Source organism: Giraffa tippelskirchi, chromosome 13, assembly GCF_054371585.1.
Source record: "Giraffa tippelskirchi isolate mGirTip1 chromosome 13, T2T-mGirTip1v1.2.pri, whole genome shotgun sequence".
NCBI classification, from domain to species: Eukaryota; Metazoa; Chordata; class Mammalia; order Artiodactyla; family Giraffidae; genus Giraffa; species Giraffa tippelskirchi.
Window position 1 is genome coordinate 75,883,025 of NC_137287.1, and position 23,269 is coordinate 75,906,293.

The 23,269-nt window shown below is 38.7% G+C and overlaps 1 protein-coding gene across 3 annotated transcripts in view; it reads left to right on the forward strand.

Annotated features, from left to right (window-relative positions):
* Positions 1–23,269, forward strand: part of SLC39A12 (solute carrier family 39 member 12) — a 97,477-nt gene that overhangs the window by 37,958 nt on the left and 36,250 nt on the right. For all 3 annotated transcript variants that reach the window (XM_081553760.1, XM_081553761.1, XM_081553762.1), the window contains exons 5-8: positions 714–921; positions 6,616–6,788; positions 11,770–11,941; positions 19,590–19,762. In XM_081553760.1, the coding sequence (XP_081409886.1) occupies positions 714–921; positions 6,616–6,788; positions 11,770–11,941; positions 19,590–19,762 (726 nt within the window). The remainder of the gene's footprint in view (positions 1–713; positions 922–6,615; positions 6,789–11,769; positions 11,942–19,589; positions 19,763–23,269) is intronic.

Genomic DNA, 23,269 nt, shown 5'->3' on the forward strand with positions numbered 1-23,269 from the left:
TCATAAGTAGTCAGAGCAGGAGTCTCATTGGAGAAAACTTATCTTTAGATGAATAATGAGAAAGATTAGATAGATAAGAACCACTGAGATGGGAGTTGAAAAACTCAGTGTCATGGCAGATGAAAGAAACAAGTATTTTCCAGATAGAGTTCTATCTGAGACTAGAAAATGATGCGAGGCTGTGCTGTGCTGGGTTTAGTTGCTCAGTCTTGTTCCACTCTTTGCAACCCCATGGACTGTAGCCCATCAGGTTCCTCTGTCCATAGGATTCTCCAGGCAAGAATACTGGAGTGGGTTGTCATGCCCTCCTCCAGGGGATCTTCCCAACCCAGGGATCAAACCCAGGTCTCCGCATGGCAGGTGGATTCTTTACCGTCTGAGCCACCAGATGTTCTTCTTCTTCTTTTTTTTTTTTTTAAATTATTTTTGGCTGTACTGGGTCTTTGTTGCAGTGCATGTGTGAGTTTCTCATTGCAGTGACTTCTCATGTTGTGGGGCACAGACTCCAGGGCCTGAGGGCTCAGCAGCTGTGGTGCGCAAGTTTGGTTGCCCCATGGCAGGTGGAATCTTCCCAGACCAGGGATTGAACCTGTGTCTTTTGCATTGGCAGGTAGATTTTCAACAACTGAACCACCAAGGAAATCCCTAGAGATTTTCTAATCAGAATAGCTTCAGAAGTTAACATTTCCTTTTTACTTTGTGTCTGATTTCAGTGTATGGAAACCAAAGTGCTGCAGAAAAAATCTGGAATCCTAAGCAGTGATGGTGCTGATGAAAACACTCTCCCTCAGTTGGCAGCAACAATCATCGCTTTGTCCCTCCAAGGTGTTTGTCTGGGACAAAGAAACTTGCCTCCCCCAGACTATTTTACAGAATATATTTTCAGTGCCTTGAATAGTACGAATACTCTTCACTTATCGGGTAAGGATGCTTTTCATGAATTTCATTTCCAAGTCACACCTACTAAATATAGACTGTGCCAAAAACAAAGGTGGAAGCATTGTGGTGACCGAGTTGGTTCAGGTATGTTTTAAACACCCTTTTTATCTCAGCTTGTAGTGAGACAGCCTAGGGGGCCTTGTCAGGGCAAATATGCTATGACATCTGTGAGGTGATAAGGCAAAAAAAAAACAAAAACAAAAACTCAGCACCCTTGAGCAGGGATGATGAAATTGTGGGTAGAGAGTTGAAGGGAGAGATTTTTTATGATCTGTTACTAGTACTAATTGGGACGTCCCAGGTGGCACAGTGGTAAAGAATCCGCCTGCCAATGCAGGAGATGCAGGTCTTCCCTGGGTCGGGAAGACCCCCTGGAGGAGGAAATGGCAACCCACTCCAATATTCTTACCTGGGAAATCCCATGGGCAGAGGAGCCTGACGGGCTACAGTCTGTGGGCTTGCTAAGAGTCGGATATGACTTTGCAAATGAGGGCACCCTAGTACTACTGTCTCTTTTGGTATAAAGTGCTGGGCAACAGGTGACAAAGTATCTTGTAGAACAGAGGTCCCCAGCCTCCAGGATCTAATGCCTGATGATTTCAGGTGGACATGATGTAATAAAATAATAGAAATAAAATGCACAATAAATGTAATATGTTTGAATCATTCCTAAACCACCCCTTCCCTCCCACCTCTCTTCCCCTCTACTCCCTGCCACCTGGTCCCTGGAAAAATTGTCTTCCACAAAACTGCTCCTTAGTGCCAAAAAGGTTGGGGACTGCTTGTATAGAAGGATAAAAGGGTATTCCAAATGGTGCAAGAGGCTTGGTAGCAGTTTGCTTGGAACCATAAAAGTAAGTCATGTCATGTTAAACAGAATCACTGTAAAATATGCGGCCTGGCTGCATTTGTGACTGCCAGCATTTTAGGGATCTGAGATACAATAGGACATCATGGAATGAAATCAGAATGTGTGTTTCACACATTTCTTTGTACTCGACAAGACGTTAAGAGTGAAATGACTTGATTTTTTCACCTGCATTAGAACGCCCTGCTTTCTGCACACACCAAGGGGACTTGGTGTGTCACTTCATAGCTGGTGCTTTTGCCAACATATTTCCTCTTGGGAAGTCACAACACAGAAGAGAAATGCAAATTTTCCAAGACGCCAGCAGCACACCCCTGATCTAGATAAATCTTCCAACTCTGAAAGGGATCAAGAGCTAGGAGTCATCCAAATCTGCGCAGACCTTTCCCTGACTTGTTTGTATAACCAGTTGAATGACAGATGTGTTTTTCTGTAATTCATTTTATATGCTTTAAGCCAGCGGTCCCCAGCCTTTCTGGCACCAGGCGCTGTTTCGTGGAAGAGAGTTTTTCCAGGGGAGGGGGATGGTGTAAGGATAATTCAAGGGCATTACATCTGTTGTGCACTTTATTTCTATTATTATTACCTCAGGTCCACCTCAGGCATTAGATCCTGAAGGTTGAGGACTGTTGCTTTGACTTGTGAACACGGAGGGGGGGGGCGGTGGGGTGGGGGGGGATGGGAAGGATGAGACAAATGGAGAGAGTAGCATGGAAACATATATATTACCATATGTAAAATAGGTAGCCAGTGGGAATTTGCTGTATGACTCAGGGAGCTCAAACCAGTGCTCTGTGACAACCTGGAGAGGTGGGATGGGGTGGGAGGTGGGAGGGAGGCTCAAGGGGGCGGGAACATATGTATACTTATGGTTGATTCATGATGATGTATGGCAGAAACCAATATAATATTGTAAAGCAATTATCCTTCAATTAAAAATAGACTAATTAAAAAAAAAAAGAAAGGAAAAAAATCCTTATTAAGATGAAAGCTGAAGTACCGGTCAATTGTGTTACCTAGCTGTCATCACTAGGACAGAGACCAGGGGAAAGCATGCCGTGCTGAGAGTGATTTTGATATGGCAAACAGGAATTACAAAATTCAGATTTTGGGTGATTGAGTTTTAGCAGGACAGTTTCCATGTCAACCAAAGGAATGCAATTACTCCACTTTTCAAATAAAAATTTGTGCCACTTGAAGGCTCAATCAGTGGAGTACAGAATACAGTTAGAGGCAAGCTGTACTGTAAGATCAAGGCGAGCTGTCTGCATATGAAACCATCGTGGACCTGGGATAAAAAACCCACATAATGTTTGTGAGAGATGTTTAGTATCACCCGTTTGGGCACAAAGGAGCCACCTTTGCATTTGAGAATCAGAATTCCCTCCCATCCCAGTACAATTAGATGCTTATTCCAGAGGCCCTGAGGCATTTTTTCTAACAGCTGCCTCTGAGCTAGGGCCTTAATGACACTGATTGCATTTTGGAGGAGGAGGAACAAAAGTATGCTATTTTTACGTGTTTTTTTTTAAATGTTTTTATTATAGAGATTGTCAAATATAAACAAAAGTAGAAACAATAAAACAATGAACTCCCATGTACACAGTCTCTGCCTCAACAAGCAACAGCAACTTGGATAATCTTATTTTATATGTGCCTCCATTCTCTCCCATTACTTGATTATTGTTGTTCAATCACGCAGTCCAACTCTTTGCGACCCCACAGACTGTCGCACGCCAGGCTTCCCTGTCCTTCACCGTCTCCTGGATCTTGCTCAAACTCATGTCCATTGAGTTGGTGATGCCCTCCAACCATCTTGTCCTCTGTCATCCTCTTCTCCTCCTGCCTTCAATCCTTCCTAGCATCAGGTCTTTTCTAATGAGTTGGCTCTCTGCCTCAGGTGGCCAAAGTATTGGAGGTTCAGCTTCAGCATCAGTCCTTCCAATGAATATTCAGGATTGATTTCCTTTAAAATTCACTGATTCAGTCTCCTTGCAGTCCAAGGGACTCTCAAGAGTCTTCTCCAACACCACAGTTCAAAAGCATCAATTCTTGAGTGCTCATTACTTGATTATTTTGAAGCAAATAATCAACCCGTTGGTATTTCTGTATGAATCTCTAGAAGAGAAGGCTTTTTTTTTTTTAAAGCATCTATTAGCAGTATCACAACTAAAAAAGTGAATGATTCTATAATGTCCATATTTTTTAGCTTTTTAAAAAATATTTTCATTTTTTATTGAACTAGGATCTAAATAAGGTCTATAAAATGTGAATTGTTGATATGTCATTGAAGTTTTTTTCAAGGTGTCATGCCCTTCCCCACCACTATATTTTGTGGCAATTTTTTTTGTTGGAAAAATGTGCCAAGACTGTGCTGTTTTATGTGTACCAGCTTTATAGTATATTTTAATTTCTGGTAGATCTAGCCTTTTCCATTTCTCTTCTTTTCAGGGTTTTCCTGGCTTGTTCATTCTTACTGACAAATATCACCTAACTGTTAAATTCTGGGGGATAAAAACCTTGTGATAATATTATTCTAATTGTGAAAAAATTATAAAATAACTTAGAAATGATATTTATAAGATGTTACATTTTTAAATCCCATAGTATGTCTTTCTATTTGTTCATGTTTACATGTCTATTGTGTGGAGTGTTTTATTGTTTCCCTCACATAGGTTTTAGACATTTCCTGGTACATTTATACCTAGGGATTTAACTTTCTTTTTGTATCTCTTAACTGGGGTCCTCTCTTTCATTATAGCTTCTAACTGGTCTTTGTTTGTCCATATGAAGGTTAGTGATTATTTTTTTAGATTAATTTTGTAACTCACTCCATGATTAAATCTTTCATTTTATTTTTGCCCTAATTATTTAAAGTTTTCAGATATATAATTATACCATCACCAAATAGATATAGATTTGCCTCTTCTTTTTCAATTCTTGTGTCTGTATTTTCTTTGTTACCTGATTGTATTCGTTAATAACCCCAGTATAATGGTGGATATTTTGAGAATGAACCCTTCCCATATTTTTGACTTTGAAAGAAAAGCTTCTAGTGTTTCCTTGTTGAGTTTAGAGAACATATGATAAAAAGTATATATTATAGTCTTTTATATTAATCCACATACTTACATTTCTACTATTCTTCATTTCTCCCTGTAGACTCAATTGACCATTCTGGTCATTTCTTTTTAGTCTAAATAACCACTTAGTGTTTCTCATAAGACAGGTCTGCTGTCAATAAATCCACCATTCATTGTTTATCTGGGAATAATTTTATTTCACCTTTGTTTTTGAAGAGTTGTTTTGCTTGGTATTAAATTCTTAATTGACAGTTATTTCTCTCAGCGTTTTGAATATCTTATTCCACTACTTTCTGGCCTCCACTGTTAAGATGATAAGTTAACTGTTAATTGTATTGATGTTCCTTTGTATGTGATTAGTCAGTTTTCCATTACTGCTTTCAAGATATATCTTTGTATTTGACTTATTTTTTATATTTATCTTACTTGATGTCTGATGAACTTATTGAGCATGTATATCAAGATTTTATATCAAATTGAGAATGTTTTTAACCATTATCTTCTTCAATATTTTCTTCTACTTCTTTCTCTCTCTCCTCTCCAAGTGACTGCCATTGCATATAGGTCAGTGTACTTGCTGTTTCCCATAGGTCTCTGAGGCTTCTTCTTTTTTCTCTTTCTGTTCTTCAGAGTAGATTATTTCTATTAATTTATCTTCAATTCATTAACTGTTTCTCCTGCCATCCCAATATGCTGCTGTGAATTTTTCATTTCATTTATTCTTTTCTTCTAATCCAGAATTTCCATTTAGACTTTATATAATTTTGATCTCCTGATTAAAAGTTGCTGTTTGTTAGTTTATTATTCTTATACTTTCCTTTAATTTCTCAAATATTATTTTCTTAATTCCTTGAACATACTGATGATCGCTGCTTTGAAGTCTTTGTCTGCTAAATCCAACATCTGGGAAATCTCAGGGGCATATTTATTGACTGCTTTTTTCCCTGATTCTGGGTCCCACTTTCCCATTTCTTTGCAGGTCTCATAATTTTTTTTTTGAAACTGGCCATTTAAAATAAAATATTGTAGCAACTCTAGCTTGTAATTTTCCTAATACTGATGGTAACATTTAGTAAAACACCAGAAATATATTTTTACAAGTAAGAAGATGAATAAATCTGAAGAAATTCACCATTATATTTATTCAGTTATTCTCTGTGTCAATCAGTTTTTAAAAGCCTACATTGTAGCAAGGGAAACTTAAGCTGCAATCTATAAACTGACAACCATAGCACAGCTGCCTTAGAAAACGAGGTCTATTTTGCCCCTACAATCTCAGCTCCTTTTCAATTCCTATCTCTTTCCACATTAAACATTTAAGAGGATGATTAGATTGACTTTACTTTAAAATCATAGTTAATATACTAAGGATGTATGGTACTTAAAGGGAATAGAGTTTCTAAGGATTAATTCAGTTTCATCTTTTGTTTTCATTTTTATAGGGAACACCTAGAAAAAGAATTAGTTGACTTACCAGAAGGCACTCCACTGATGGAATTGCCCATCATGGTTCAGCCCTAAAGCTTAGGCAAGATGTTCTGAGGGAATCAATATCCATGTGAAGTATAAATGTTCTTCATTCTTATTCAGAATAATTTCTTGGCTTTTCATTAGAACTTAGAAATTTACTTAGTAACATATCTATGCTGTGGGCATTTGAAACTGTGATTATTCTGAAACTGTCTTGTCTTTATTCTGACACAAAATTTTGTATGAAATTTCTAGAACTAGACAAGCTCCTCAACACTCTCTGGACTAAAGGTACCTGTATCAGAAAAGATAAAATCCATCAGCTTAGAAGGAAACAAAAGAGCCTAACAATTCATGATGGTGACTACCCTAATCTATCTGTATCCATGGACCCAGAATCAGAGGATGGTCCAGTTTCCTGGGATCAGGTATTGTCATTATTCCTCTTGTACTGTTGTACTTTCAAAGGAAGCAACTGTGAACATTCTCTAAGAGTTGTAGGAAACTTCAAGGGTAATGTAGATTTCCTTAAATGTAAAAATATTCTATTTCCACAGTGTAGTCAGGGTTTTTTCCTTTTACAAGTAGATCTCTGCAGATTTAAAACTTGAGGCCAAAATATTTAGGAGAATGGTATATATCACTCTTTCCTCCATACCGATTTCATGAATAATTCAGTAAACATGTGACCATTTATCAGTCACCATTGTGTGCACTAGGAGTAAAGAATTGAACAAAAACAGGCACAGCTCCTATGGAGCTACCAGGATAGTGGGTGGATATAGGCATATAAAAACAACCATGAATAAATGCTTCAAATTTACATTAGATTATGATGAGATTACTTTGGATTGTGAGTGACAGAGAAATATTTGTATAGTAGGTGGCACGGAGAAGGTTTTTGAGAAAAGGTGACATATGGGCCTATAAATATATTCTTATTCTTACTTCCTGAAGTTGTGTTTCAAAGTACATTCATTAGTCTACTGGATAACACTTGTTTTTGTTTGTCTTGTTTGTTTGTTGTTTGGCTGCGCGAGGCCTTCTTTGCTGCACTAGGGCTTTCTCTAGTTGCAGTGAGAAGGGGCTACTCTGCTGTGGTGCACGGGCTTCTTATTGCAGTGCCTCTCTTGTGGAGCACAGGCTCTAGGGCCTGCACATTCGGTGTTTGTGGCACACCAGCTTAGTTGCACTGCGGCATGTGGGATCTTAGTTCCCAGACCAAGGATCAAACCTGTGTCCCATGCATCTGCAGACAGAGTCTTAACCACTAGGCCACCAGGGAAATCTTTCTTTCTTTTTGGCCTTGCCTCATGGCATGTGGGATCTTAGTTCCTCAACCAGGGATTGAACTCACACCCTCTCCATTGGAAGGGCAGAGTCTTAACTACTAGGCTGCCAGGGAAGTCCCATGATAATTCTTAAAAAGGGGTGTTGTCGTCAAATCTGTTTGGGAAATAGAGGTATGTATTGCACTGTAGCATATTAACATGCCTGGGGAGGTCCTGTAGTAAATAAAATTCTTTAGTGTTATTGAATTCAGCATTTTTCAGACTCTGTTACACATAGAAACCTTCCCTGCCCTTATCATTTAAAATCTTGGAAAATTGATATTCCATGATAATGGCTTATATTTAATGAGTAAATTAATACTATGTATTAGACACTGCAGAGTTTCCCCTGCATTTCTTCATTTAGTTATTACAACAGCTGTATGAGGTTAGGTTATATGATTCCATCCTACCGATGAGGAAATTGAGTCATGGAACTAATAAGTAGTTGATTAAGTTCACAGCAACTGAGGATATATACATAAGTTGTCCCATAGCATATTCTGTGCTCTTAACAACTATGCTATTGTTTAATAAATGTTGATTTAAAGAAATAAAACTACTTTTTATTTGTATCTTGGATGAGTTATTATTCCTATTAAGCACAAATCTGTATATTGAAAGAGCAAATATCTGTAAACATTTCTAACAATAGTGACTGTTGCTCCTGTAAGTTATGAATACATGATTGGGCAGTATTGCATATTTTTGCTATGATATATTTTGAAAAGTGAATTTCTATTAATTAGGCCACCTAGGAAAGGCATCAGTTAGTGTTGATTATTTTAAACTCACAGTGTATTCACTGAAGGTAACAAGTTGATGCCTGTATTAATCCTTGTTTGTGAGGTCTCCTTAAATATTCCTTCAGGGCCAGCTCTTCTTAGGAAGGGAACTCCTCTGTCTGATGGAGACCCTATTTGCATAAAGAATGAAGGTTATTTCTTAAAATTTAGGGATTACTTGCTTAAGACATGCATCTTCTAAGAACAGTAACTGCCATCTTCTGTGATGACTCTGCAAGATAAACAAAATCACTTCTTTCTCAATTATCTGTTTCAGCAGTCACTTTCTTTATGACTCTGGAGGGGACCCTAAAGTAAGAGACTAGAGCTGAAGATCCTGCCTGTATTTTTTGGGCCAGTCAGTCTCAGTGCTGACCCTGGGCCAGCAGTATCAGTAGTACCTGGGACCTTGTTGGAAATGGCAATTCTCGGGTCCCACCCCAGAATCTACTGAATTATACACTCTGATTGTAGAGCCCAGCACCCTGTCTTTTAACCAGCCCTCCAAGTGATTCTCAAAACTAAAATGCAGAAAGCGACACTTTAGAATGTGTTTTTAAAGATTCCACAAAGGTCTTATGACATCAACACAAGTGTACAATTATATTGAAGTTTTAGGTAAAGGAATAAAGCTATTTTAAAGGTTATTGACTGAATCATCTAATTTTCATTCTATTTTCTTCTTTATTAAAAATAGTTTGCCAAAATTTAAAGGATATAATGAATCACCTTTAAGGACATTTGTATTAGTGATTTCAGAAGAAATGTAATGCAACAGTAACCTAAATAGTATAGGAATAGCAAGTAAATATCAAGGGCATAGAAGCTTATAATAGAATAACCTTACTCTACAAGAAGGTGTTCTAAAACTGGAAACTATTCAATTCCTTGACAGTGACCTGGGGAGAGATGCATGGCATTCTCTTCATGTCTATTTCTCCACTCTTTTATTTCCCAGTCAGGCATTTTTCAGTAAGAATATTTATTATGAAGGATTCATCATAAGATGTTTATGGTTAGTTTTCCTTTATTGTTGCCAGTATTTTTAATGATGATGTAATTCTATTCCATGATTAATAAATAGTGCAAAAGAGACTATTGTTTCTGGTGTAAATTATTTTGATAAAGGGGAAAATAATTACAAGTTTAGCTTTCTGTTGTTGCCTCTTGCAGTAGAAACATTTTGGAGTTCCTGCCTAATCTTTCTGAGAAATGCCTTCCCCACCCACAGGGCTGAGTCCAGAAGCCATATTTGAACAGTATGATGTCATTTCCTGTCTTGGGGGCAAAACTGATGGAATCAAATAACATTGGAACAAGAAAACCCATCCATGGCCTTGCTGAGACAATCAGATCTATCAGGACTTGCAGACTCAATCCAATCTTTTTTTTTTCAGTTCACATCAATCTTTATTATTTATAACTCCATATTAGTACATTGTGTGTACATACTTCATTCTTTCTTCTATTTATGAACATATGAGTTATTTACAGTATTTTACAGTTACAAGCATACTATTACAATGAGTAATGTTGCTGTTCAGTCACTAAGTCATATCTGACTCTTTGCGACATCACGGACTGCAGCACGCCAGGCCTCCCTGTCTCTCACCATCTCCCAGAGTTTGCCCAAGTTCATGTCCATTGAACCAGTGATGCTATCCAACCATTTCACCCTCTGCCTCCCTCTTCTCCTTTTGCTTTCCCTCTTTCCCAGCATCAGGATCTTTTCTAGTGAGTCGGCTCTTCGCATCAGGTAGATGCAATGGGTTGGGGCTTATATGGCCTTTTTTTATTTAAAGATTTCTTGGATGTGGGTCACTTTTAAAGTCTTTATTGAATTTGTTATAATCTTGCTTCTGTTTTTTGTTTTGTTTTTTTGCCTATGGTGCATATAGAAGCTTATCTCCCCGAGCAGGGATCAAACTTACACCCCCTGCATTGGGAGGTGAAATCTTAACCACTGGACAGCCAAGGAAGTACCTGACCATGTGTTTATTAAAGAGAGAAGGCCAGACTGTGAAGGGAAATAGATGTCTTCAGGGGGGAAACAGAGAGGAGAAAATACAGAGCCCTGAAGAAATAGAGAAAAATCTTTGGTTTTCATTTTCCAGCTTCCAGTTGAATTCCTCATAAATTGTGTCTGTCCTTCCCATGTCAGACATGCTCTATAACCTTAATACATCCTCCTCTGGGTGCTTGGTGATTTAAGTGGCTCTGTTCCATGCAACCAAATGTCTCCCAATCAAGATAAAGCTTTTTAACCCTTGGAATCATCCCAGAGGATTTTTATGTGGGAAAAACCAGCAAACATCATCATTTTCTGATTAGCCATGTGTCTTTGTTTAAAATCCCTACTTTCTATAGCATGGCAAATCAATCCTTGGACATGACCAATTTTTTTAAAGGTACTTACTGTGACCTCAGATCACACTGCTCTTGCATTGGGGTCTGATTTCATTAGAAGACATTCATTTGTGCTAGTGAAAATACACACCCTTCTCATTCACATATAAAAACTTTTCAGTGTAATTTTTGATGCATAAAATGTCAGCCCTTAACACTTCTGAAGTGGACACATGTTTTCAGGCAGTTGTTAGAGATAAGTTTCATTTATTGTTTAGCTACTTCTTTCATAAATATCCCTACACAATATGAAAAAATAGATAAAAATTAGTGAAATCAGTAGGCAATAACAATGATTTCAATTGTTTTTGTGGTGAAGGGCTGTCAAAGAACATAGGTCACCATATTGTTTAGTGCTTACACACCAGCAAGTTGACATAGCATTCACTTTTTAAAATATTACCTTTACTTTTATTGCTTTTGAAAAATTCATGTTGCCGACACAGGCTTATTAAATCAGATAATATTAAAGACAATGATCTCATTCCTCCAGAGCTCCTGTTTATCCTATGAAGTTTTAAGTTTCATTAATAGTACAAAGCCATGCCTTCAACAAGAGTCTTAAGGCTTGCTTAGGCTGCTGGTTAGAACACCATCCAGCACGTTGTAAAACATCGTCCATCTCTTTTCAGGAAAGAAAAATGTGTGCAAATCTCCTACTACACAATACACAGAATGAAAGTGAGATAGAGTTGCTTTAATCAGAGATGAAAAACAATCCTCGAGAATTATGTATGGACAGAAGGTTGCAGGGAAACACACATAGTAATGGCTTCATGTGTTGACTTGAACCTTCCAGTTTAGTCCTAATTCCTCCAGGATGGTAGTTGATGGTGAATTTGGTCCAGTGCTGAGGTTGATAACAATGTATGTTCTGTCTCCTACAGACTTGCTTCTCTGCCAGGCAGTTGGTGAACATATTTCTACAGAACAAGCTTTCACCCATTTCTAAGGAGGACTTTAAGCAAATGAGTCCAGGAATCATTCAGCAATTGCTCAGCTGTTCTTGCCAGCTGCCCCAGGACCAGCAAGCAAAGATGGCACCCACCACGCTAGAGAGTAAGTCCTGGCTCTTCACTCAGAAAGCCAATGCACACAAGGCACAAAATGGATTCATGATGGTGAAGGAAGGATGCGTACCATACACCAGGCACTGTTTGAAGCATTTTACTTTGATCAGCTCATTGAGTCCTTACAACAATGCTACCAGCTAGAAATTATTATTATCTTCACTTTAGAGATGATGAAACTGAGGTAACTGGAAGTTAAATAACTTGCCCAAAGACACATAGCTAGTAATTGATAGAATTGGGATTCAAACGCAGACAGTCTGGCCCCACAGTCCTTGTTTTTAACCACCTATGCTATATTACAGTTCAATGAATATTTTATATTTTGTAGCTAATTTACATAAATCGATTCTATCCTCTATCTTTGACTCAATCATAGACAATAGTTGAATCACAGACCATAGTTGAATAGCTTTATCATTTCGAGAATGTTATAGAAATGAAATCCTATAATATGTATTCTTTTGGGGTTTCAGGTTTTTTTCCACTCATCAAAATCTACTTATAACCCATCTAGATTGTTTTGTGTGTTAATAATTTTTTTTTTTATTACTGAGTAGAAGCAGGGAAAAGGCTACCAAAGTTTTGCTAACAGAACACACTGGTCATAGTAAACACCCTCTCCAACAACACAAGAGATGACTACACATGGATGTCACCAGATGGTCAATACCGAAATCAGACTGATTGTATTTTTTGCAGCTGAAGATGGAGAAACTCTATACAGTTAGCAAAAACAGGACCTGGAGCTGACTGTTGCTCAGATCATGAACTCCTTATTGTCAAAAGCAGACTTAAATTGAAGAAAGTAGGGAAAACCACTAGACCATTCAGGTATGACCTAAATCAAATCCCTTATGATTATACAGTGGAAGTGAGAAATAGATTCAAGGGACTATATCTGATAGACAGAGTGCCTGAAAAACTATGGAAGGAGGTTTGTAACATTGTACAGGAGGCAGTGATCAAAACCATCCCCAATAAAAAGAAATGCAAAAAGGCAAAATGGTTGTCTGAGGAAGCCTTACAAATAGTTGAGAAAAGAAGAGAAGTGAAAAGCAAAGGAGAAAAGGAAAGATATACTCATCTGAATGCAGAGTTCCAAAGAACAGCAAGGAGAGATATGAAAGCTTCCCTAAGCGATCAATGCAGAGAAATAGAGGAAAACAATAGAATGGGAAAGACTAGAGATCTCTTCAAGAAAATTAGAGATACCAAGGGAATACTTAATGCAAAGATGGGCACAATAAAGGACAGATATGGTATGGACCTAACAAAAGCAGAAGAGATTAAGAAAAGGTGGCAAGAATACACAGAAGAACTATACAAATAGGTATTAGTGACCCAGATAACCACGATGGTGGGTGTGATCACTCACCTAGAGCAAGACATCCTGCAATGCAAAGTCAGGTGGGCCTTAGGAAGCATCACTGAGAACAAAGCTAGTGGAGGTGATGGAATTCCAGTTGAGCTATTTCAAATCCTAAAAGATGAGGCTCTGAAGTGCTGCACTCAATATATCAGCAAATTTGGAAAACTCAGCAGTGGTCACAGGACTGGAAAAGGTCAGTTTTCATTCCAACCCCAAAGAAAGGCAATGCCAAAGAATGCTCAAACTACCGCACAATTGCACTCATCTCACATGCTAGTAAAGTAATGCTCAAAATTCTCCAAATCAGGCTTCAACAGTACATGAACTGAGAACTTTCAGATGTTCAAGCTGAATTTAGAAAAGAAAAGAGGAATCAGAGGTCAAATTGCCAACATCTGTTGGATCGTAGAAAAAAGCAAGATAATTCTAGAAAACCTTCTGCTTCATTGACTACATCAAAGCCGTTGACTGTGTGGATCACAACAAACTGTGGAAAATTCCTAAGATGGGAATACCAGACCACATTACCTGCCTCCTGATAAATCTGTATGCAAGTCAAAAGGCAACAATTAGAACCAGACATGGAGTAACGGACTGGTTCCAAATTGGGAAAGGAGTATGTCAAGACTGTATATTGTCACCCTGCTTATTTAACTTATATGCAGAGTACATCATGCGAAATGCCTGGCCAGATGAAGCACAAGCTGGAATCATGATTACCGGGAGAAATATCAATAACCTCAGATACGCAGATGACACCACCCTTATGGCAGAAAGTGAAGAGGAACTAAAGAGCCTCTTGATGAAAGTGAAAGAGGAGAGTGAAAAAGTTGGCTTAAAACTCAACATTCACAAAACAAAGATCATGGCATCCGGTTCCATCACTTCATGGCAAATAGATGGGGAAACAGTGGAAACAGTGACAGATTTTATTTGGGGGGCTCCAAAATCACTGCAGATGGTGATTGCAGCCATGAAATTAAAAGGCACTTGCTCCTTGGAAGAAAAGTTGTGACCAACCTAGATAGCATATTAAAAAGCAGAGACATTACTTTGCCGACAAAGGACCATCTAGTCAAGGCTATGGTTTTTCCAATAGTCATGTATGGATGTGAGAGTTGAACCATAAGGAAGACTGAGCAGTAAAGAACCGATGCTTTTGAACTGTGGTGTTGGAGAAGATTCTTGAGAGTTCCTTGGACAGCAGGGAGATCCAACTAGTCAATCCTAAAGGAAATCGGTTCTGAATATTCATTGGAAGTACTGATGCTGAAGCTGAATCTCCAATACTTTGGTCACCTAATGCAAAGAACTGACTCATTGGAAAAGACCCTGATACTGGGAAAGATTGAAGGTAGGAAGAGAAGGGTACAACAGAGGATGAGATGGCTGGATGGCATCACCGACTCAATGAACATGAGTTTGAGCAAGTTCCGGGAGTTGATGATAAACAAGGAAACCTGGCGTGCTGCAGTCCATGGGGTCGCAAAGAGTCTGACACGACTGAGAAAATGAACTGAACTGCTTCTTTGGTATGAATATACCGTATTTTGCTTAACCATTCACCTTTTAAAAAATGGATTGTTTTCAGTTTTTGGCTATTTGAAAAAACTTACTATGAACGTTTCTGCAAAAAAGAAAGTCAATAGTTGAGAAACAGCATCGTGTAAGAGAAAGAACATCAGTGTTGGGATCAGAAATGCAGAGTTGAATCATGCTGTCTATCCCCAGCCAACTCTGCGATCTTCTACAATCTATATTTCTCAAGCCTGTCTCTTTCCCTGCACCATGGGAAGCAGTGATCCCACAAGGCTTGCTATCCTTGCACACATCATGGCACACGTGAAATAGTGAAGGCATGTTGTGATAAACCAAAGAGGCTGCTCTGGGCTGGCAGTGACCAGGCCAGGGAGGTACGAGCCTCCTGGATGTGGCAGCCCCAGAAAGTGAGGGGACCACTGTTCACACTTGGGACTTCCCTGACAGTCCAGATGTTAAGACTCCATGTTTCTAAAGCAGAGGGTGTGGGTTCAATCCCCAGTCAAGGAACTAAGAGCTCACATGTGGCATGGTGCAGCCAAAAGAGAAAAGAAAAAAAAATTCACACTCACCTGTGACCCATAGCATCATCACAGTAGGTGAGCTCTACTGTAAGACCTCCAGGACACCAGTGAAATTCCAATGGGATAATATGTACAAAGTGTGTTTTATAAATTTAAAGCACCTGAAGTTTATTTTCTTGCAATGAAAATGCCATTTTATTTACCTGAGTTCTTCATAAAGATCTTTTGAAGACAAATATGAGGACCATCAAAATGATCTCAGAGTGAGGAAATGTTTTTCTTACCACTTACCAAAATGCCCTATCATTTTTAATAAACTATAGTCATAAGTAGTTATAAAATATTGTGCAGAACTGGACACATGGCATGTGGACTGTTAGATTAAAAATTGGACAGAATAGGGAATCCATAAACAACTTCATCCCAGGAGGGACTTTAATCAGTGGAGAAATCATTCAATTAATTGTGTTGAGAGAGTTTGGAAAAACAAAACCAGAAAAATAACCAAAAAATGGTGGCCTAAGAACATGTATGATGAATAGTAAAAATATGACAGTTAACCATATTTAAAGTATTACCTTTGATCTGAGGATGTTACATTTTCTTTTCAGAACTGCTTTTCTTTTTCTTTGAGATAGTCTGCAATGCCCATCATAGCAGAATTGTTCAGCCCTTATTTCTAACCCATAATAGATTCTACATCGAGTGACTCATCATGCCAGGCCTATATATTTAAGACTTCTCATTCACTGAGAGGAAAAAAAACTTCATTAAAAATGAGCAGCTAAATAATTCAACACCTTGTGGCCAGTGATGGTTCAAAAATGGATGAACAGGACTGGATCATGGCACTTAGGAGCTCCCATATTTATTTCTACTCCCTGGCACCATGTTTGGTTATACAGGCCATTCAGAAACAGGGTTTTGGACTGAAGATCCAAGAAAAAGTTTATTCCCATTTAAATTAACTTCTAGGAAACAGTCTTCCTGAGAAAAATTCATATAAATCATACTCACTAAAGAACCTAAAAAAAAAAATCACTGTCCTCAATTTAAAATGTTGCATCATATAACTAAAGAAAAATACTTGTGATGTGGGCCTTTTGAAAGTGCAAGAATGTAAGATGTTAAAGAGCAGAAGACACAGGAAGATGTTATTAAGAACACAGTGTTCAGTATGCTGAAACTCAACTTCTAAGAGCTGTCTTCAACTGAATTTCCAGGAAAGAATGTTATGGCCGAGTAGAAATCATTTCAGATCTATTCAAAGAAGCTGCTTGGAATTGGCTAAAATTTTATTATAATTGGTAGTACGTCTAGTTCTGTTGTAAGGACGAAAAACATTTATAAGGAATCTGAGTCCAATCAAGACACCATGACACAATATAGGGAACTAGAGTAAGTCTGCAGAGTCTGGTGGCAACAAAAGTCAGAGTTTTATGATTTTCAGATGGTTCTTGCCACAGGAGAGCAGGTGAAATCCAACTCATAGAAGACCTAGAAAGTTTTACAAGCTCTCAAGGAATGCAACATCCTTTGTCTTCCAAAACCACACTGTAGCTCAGTAGTCACCTACAGATGTGAGAGTTGGACCATAAAGAAGGCTGAGCACTAAAGAATTGATGCTTTCGAATTGTGGTGTTGGAGAAGACTCTTGAGAGTCCTTTGGACTACAAGGAGATCAAACCAGTCAATCCTAAAGGAAATCAACCCCAAATATTCATTGGAAGGGCTGATGCTGAAGCTGAATCTCTAGTACTTGCCCACCTGATGCGAAGAGCCGACTCGTTAGGAAAGATCCTGATGCTGGGAAAGATTGAAGGCAGGAGGAGAAGGGAATGACAGAGGATGAGATGGTTGGATGGCATCGCCCACTCAATGGACATGAGTCTGAGCAAACTCCAGGACATAGTGGAGGACAGAGGAGCTTCGTGTGCTGCAGTCCTTGGGGTTATAAAGAGTCAGATTCAGCTTAGTGCCTGAACAACAACAAAGCCACCCTCAAGACAAAGGAAAAAGAACTGAAGAACTTGAAACTTTGCCTTTTGCCTAGGAAACATCAACACCTAATTTGTCCTTGTGAGTTCTTTCCATTTGGTGATATTTTGTACCTACCAGAAAAGTGTGGTAACTTTGAACTTGATTAGACAGCTGGGTGCTCATGTTAAACTTCAAATGTTTTTAATTTACAGGTTAGTTGAGAAGAATCATGTTCTCATTTAGAGTCTATTTGTGGAAAAGTAGGATGTGAAACTGGATGAACTATCTCTAGGGATTTTTTTTTTAATAAAATAGATTAAATTAGAGCAAAATAAAACCTTTAGGCAGCTGTATGATCATTCTGAACTATTTTTGTTTTTGACTGCATGATATATGGTAGCCTAGTTCCCCTATCAGGGATCAAACCCATGTTCCATGCATTGGCAGCAAGGAGTCTCCACCACTGGACCACCAGGAAATTCTCCCTTGTTATTTTTTTAATGTGGTAAAAAAAAAGTACATGAAATTTACCATCCAATCCTTTTAAGTGTATAGTTCAGTAGTGTTAAGTATTTTCATATGGCTCTGCAACAGATCTCTAGAACTGTTTCATTTTGCAAAACTGAAACTGTATATCCATTGAACAACCTACAGTTTGTAGAGATTGCTTAGCTGCGAAGGAGTTGTGGTGACAGTGGGGAAAAAAATCGGTGTGAAAGTTTTTTTGCCTCCTCTGAATATGCTACCAACTTCGTTTTAATGTTCAATCTCTGTTTAATGGCAGAGCGTATAATTCAATAAAGGTCCTCTTCACATTACAAGCCTATTATCATCTTACTAGCTAGTGTCATTAACATGATCTACTGTAGAGAGTGAACGTTCCAGAAGAGTGCAAGAATGATGAAGATGGAACATCTTCAATTATAACAAACTTGAAGAGAGTAGTTTCTTAAAATCTACAGTGGGCTTTAAGTAGTATGATAACTGAATTGTTCAATTTAATTTGTTACTTATTTGCAGTTATAAAAGGAAATGATAGTTTAATGTGGTAATGACTTATCTTCATTGTTTACAAACAAGTTAGTAATTTTTAAATAAGTTGAAACAGAGTATTTGCCCTGAATGTCTATAACCAGTGGAAAATGGTGTTTGAATATGGTTTATACCCAAATAATGTACACTTGACTCTGAAAGCCATCTTTTTCTGTTTTAATCTTTCTCTTTCCTTTCTTCCTTTACTCTTTTATTTCTTCTCTCCTTCCACATACTTGTTTCTGTTGAAATAATTGTGAAAAATTGTACTTTCTGAATATTTTTAAAAATATAGAATCTTAGAAATATGAAATATATTTTAGGGGGTCAGAAAAATTATTGTAATAATTGAAAAGTTATGCTCTCCAAATTTATATTATCACCCTTTATTCATTCATTGATTAGTTTTTACCAATACAGTCACTCATTTTAGTCACAGAGAATAGTAAAAACTTTTGATATTACAAATAATTTTGAGACTTTTTGGAAGAAAGTACTCATTTTGTCCACAAATACAGATCCACAGTGGCCCAGACCATATGCTCTTTCTGTCCCATTGCTTCTTGCCTTCGAAAGGTTTAAATGTGGTTAGATGACAAATATTACCACTGTCTGTCTGTGAAGGTTGTAGTTTTTTAGTTTTAATTTTTTTTGTCTGCACTGGGTCTTCATTGCAGTGTGTGGAATTTTCTCTAGTTGCAGCATGTGGGGGCTTCTCTAGTTGCAGTTCATGGGCTCTAGAGTGCATGGGGCTCAGCAGTCATAGCTTGCTGTCTTGTCTAGTTGCCCTGTGGCTTGTGGGATCTTAGTTCCCTGACCAGCAATCGAACCCACGTCCCCTGCACTGAACAGTGGATTCTCAACCACTGGACCACCAGGGAAGTCCCAAGGTTGTAGTTTAAAGCAAGGGAAATTATTTTCTTTGAGGGTAGGAGGTAAGCTAGTTCCTTGCTACAGTGATTATTTTTTTAACAAGGGGAAATCAGGGTAACTTCAAAACTATGGAGTAAATTAGTAAAAATCTTTTCATTCTTTTCCTTACAAATTAAAACCTTAAATCCAATATAGCACTCACAAAACAATTTTGTATCCCTAGCTATTATAGTATAGGATGGATTCTTTTACCATGTTCACTGGCAGAAGCACTCACAGGGGGCTCTGACTGGTTTTGCAATCTCTTTTTGACTCAGAATATGGCTACAGCACTGCGGCGGTCACCCTGCTTACACTGGGCTCCATGCTTGGGACAACACTGATCCTTTTCCACAGCTGTGAGGAGAACTACAGGCTCATTTTACAGCTGTTTGTGGGCCTGGCTGTTGGGACACTTTCTGGGGATGCTCTGCTCCACCTCATCCCTCAGGTAAGCTGCTATTTTCCATTTTATCTGGAGTGTTTCTAGTTTCATTTTATGTTTAGCCATTGGAGGTGTTTATGCAGAATTTCACAGCGACCTGGATGCATAGATACAGTGGCCAGTGTTTTCCTTGGAAATCACTGTTATTTCTCCAAAGCCCTTGCAGGAGAAAAGAGATGACCAGTCATTCGATTCACCAGGTTATTCTTATTTTTCAAATTAAAAAATATGTGATCAGATACAAATTCCTGTTGAAACCATTGGGTGTCATTTCCGGGGCTCCAAAGAGCTTTGGTACCACAGTCGTCTATGTCTCAACGCAGAAGAGAATTCAGCAAGAGGGGAAGTGATAGATAAGATGTAAGTTATTAGAATAGGACACTTGTGAGGCTTACAAGGGGGTGCCACCCCCTGAGAACTTAACTGGGCTATGGTTTTATAATCAAAGGATAAGAGGAAGGGGGAGAAGAACTTTTCCTTGAGTAGACGTCTTGCTTCTATCATTAGCTCCTCCTCCAGCTTGGGCAGGAGAGTTTTCTTGTCCCTGTGTGTTCAAGCTAGGTCCATAAATTACTGAATTTTATGTCCTAAGGATCATTAATTTATTGAGCTCACCGAGCAGGATATGGATCTCATGCCACCATTGTTTTATTGATTTGGAGCATGTTTTGTGCTTCTGTTGCATGCTTTTGTTGCTAAACAAGTCTGCTTGGTTTTGTGGTTAAGCAAACTTGCTCTCTTGAGTAATCATTAACTTATAAGGGTCTCCCATATTTTTTTCTACTTTCAATCCCCTGTAGTGTAATTAACTATATAATCACCTACTTTATCCCTTTATTCTGTCCCTGTCACTATTAAGGAAAATTCATGAAGGGTGAGTATCCGTAAATAAAAATGAATGAGCTATAAGATATACTAGTTTTTCTCTGCTGGCCCCCAACCTCATCAGATCCATTCTCTGCTCTTCTCCACTGTGTGTTCTGCCCCAGAAGACTGTGTCCCCTCAGCTCCCTGCAGGCTGGATTTGTTGTTTGGGTTCCCCCAGTGGGGACACCACAGAAAGGCCGAGGTAGGAGGAGAGAATGGCAGGGGTATTTCTTCCTTGCTCCCTCCCTCTGACACTGTCTCTAGAAGCAGCTCATTACCTGCAGTATTACAGCTCCCATGGTTCCCTAGCTCCATCCCCATTAAAGTTCAGTAACATTATTTCCAACCTTTGCCCTTTGCCCTTTCAGCCTTAAGAGTGGTAATGGTTTCCTGGGGTTGCTAGCCTCTGGGGTGTCTCATTATCCCTCATTCATACCCTTGACCCTGCCCACACCTCTGTCCTGGCACCATCATTAAAACTCTCTTCATTTGAACCATCAAAATGAATTTCTCTTTCTTGCCCAACTATTAGTGTCTGTTTTTGTTGTTTGTTTAGTCACTAGGTTGTGTCCAACTCTTTTGCAACCCCATGGACTGTAGCCCACCAGGTCCTCTGTCCTTGGGATTTCCCAGACAAGAATACTGAAGTGGGTTACCATGTTCTTCTCCAGGATATATTCCCAACCCAGGGATCAAACCCATGTCTCCTGCATTGACAGGTGGATTCTTCACCCCTGAGCCATAGATTTCCTTTAAGAAACAGGTGAGCTCCAGCAACTGGCTCTTTGTTGAAGTCTTTGGAGGCTCTTTATTTTTCAGAAATGGAAGGGTTAGGACCTGAGATGCAAGAGTTCAGGGAAAAGGGTCTTCAGATGAGCCTATCCATTCCTTCTGAGATCTCTTATGATGGATCATGATGAGCAAATGATTCCCCCTCCTCTCACAAAACCTGAGATCTTAAAACATTCCACAAGCCTCTGGCATTTTCCTCCAGGGTCCCTCTTGTTGGGTAGAGGCTCAAAAATTATTAGATGTTCTGAAAATTGCAAAGTGAGCATTGTAGATATGAAACAAACCATTATTAGTTTTAATCTCCCAGGTAATCTAATTTTCTGGAAATATTTCAGGGTTTATTTGCTTGAGGCAGTGGCCAAAGCCTGTTTCTATGTCACTGTAGTGGGTGCAGAGCTCTTCACAGCCCAGGATCCTGGGAAGTAGCAGCAGGATCTTAAGACTGCCCTGGTCTCCCTCAGTGGGAGGGCCCAGAGCCCAAGGCAGCAGGGGTGGATGTGGGTTGGGTGGGACAGTCAACTGGCCCTACGGTGATATATTACAGAGGAAAATGTAGCTGAAAAGGCAGTTGCTTTACTTAGAAGACAGTTGCTTTACTTGAAGAAAGAGAGGACAGAAGTTATCGAGAAGAAGAAGACAGACACAGTACCAGTGTGGCAGAAAGCTAGAAAAATCAGTAGTTCCTGAACGTGATCCAAGCCAAGTGTTTCAAGGTCTGCATAGAAATGAGAAAAATCCCACTGGCATCATTTCCTCTTTTAACTAGCTATGTTAATTCTACCTTAAGATCTACATTTTATTCTGAAATTATGAGGTTTTCCTGTTTCTTTTGTGACATTGCAGTGTCCTTGTTTTGTGAAATAATGGTAATTACAAATATTAGGGGAGTGTCCTTCAATGTCTTTACCAAAAGAAAATGTGGAAACTTCTCTGGCAGCCCAGTGGTTAAGACTTCACCTTCCAGTGCAGGGTGTGAGGGTTTGATCCCTAGTTGGCAAGCTAAGATCCCACATGCCTCGTGGCCAAAAAACCAAAGCATAAAACAGAAGCAATATTGTAACAAACTCAATAAAAACTTTAAAAATGGTCCACATAAAAAAATTCTTTTTTAAAAAAGTGGGCTAACGTGTTTGTCTTTAGTGATGTCCATACACTCAATGTGTACACGGAGATCTATACATATACTCACACATGTACATATATGTACATACATGTATACATACATAAATATCTATACACATTGATACGAACATATACACAGATAATTTCTTTTTTAAATTTAATGATCAGTAACATCCTAAATGTGGAGACCACTGAATTGTTTCCCAAACTGTCTTCTCCTATGAAGGGAATATGATACATTATAATTTACTTGCTCACAAGAAGTCATGAGGTCAACCAATGGGATGAGTCAACCAATGGGATGAGTCAACCAATGGAATGAGTCAACTCAAGGAAAATTCCTAATGCTTTTCTGGTATGCTTTTATGTCCTAAGGAGCTGACAATATTGCTGGGCATACTCAATGGAAAAAATCTTTCAGGTGGATTTCTTATTTGAACATTGATTAACAGCTTTAATTGCTATGAGGCATGGGGAGAATAAACCCTGGATGAAATGTATCTTTATGTTTGTTCTGGATATTAAAAAACATTGATTTGTTATAGAGCGTTGTTGTGCAAATAGGGACAGATTGAACTGAAAAACATTCAGCTAAAGGACTGAGAAGGAAATGGCAACCCACTCTGGTATTCTTGCCCAGAGAATCCTGTGAACAGAGGAGCCTGGTGGGCTGCTGTCCATAGGGTCACACAAAGTTGGACACGACTAAAGCGACTTAGCATGCATGCATGC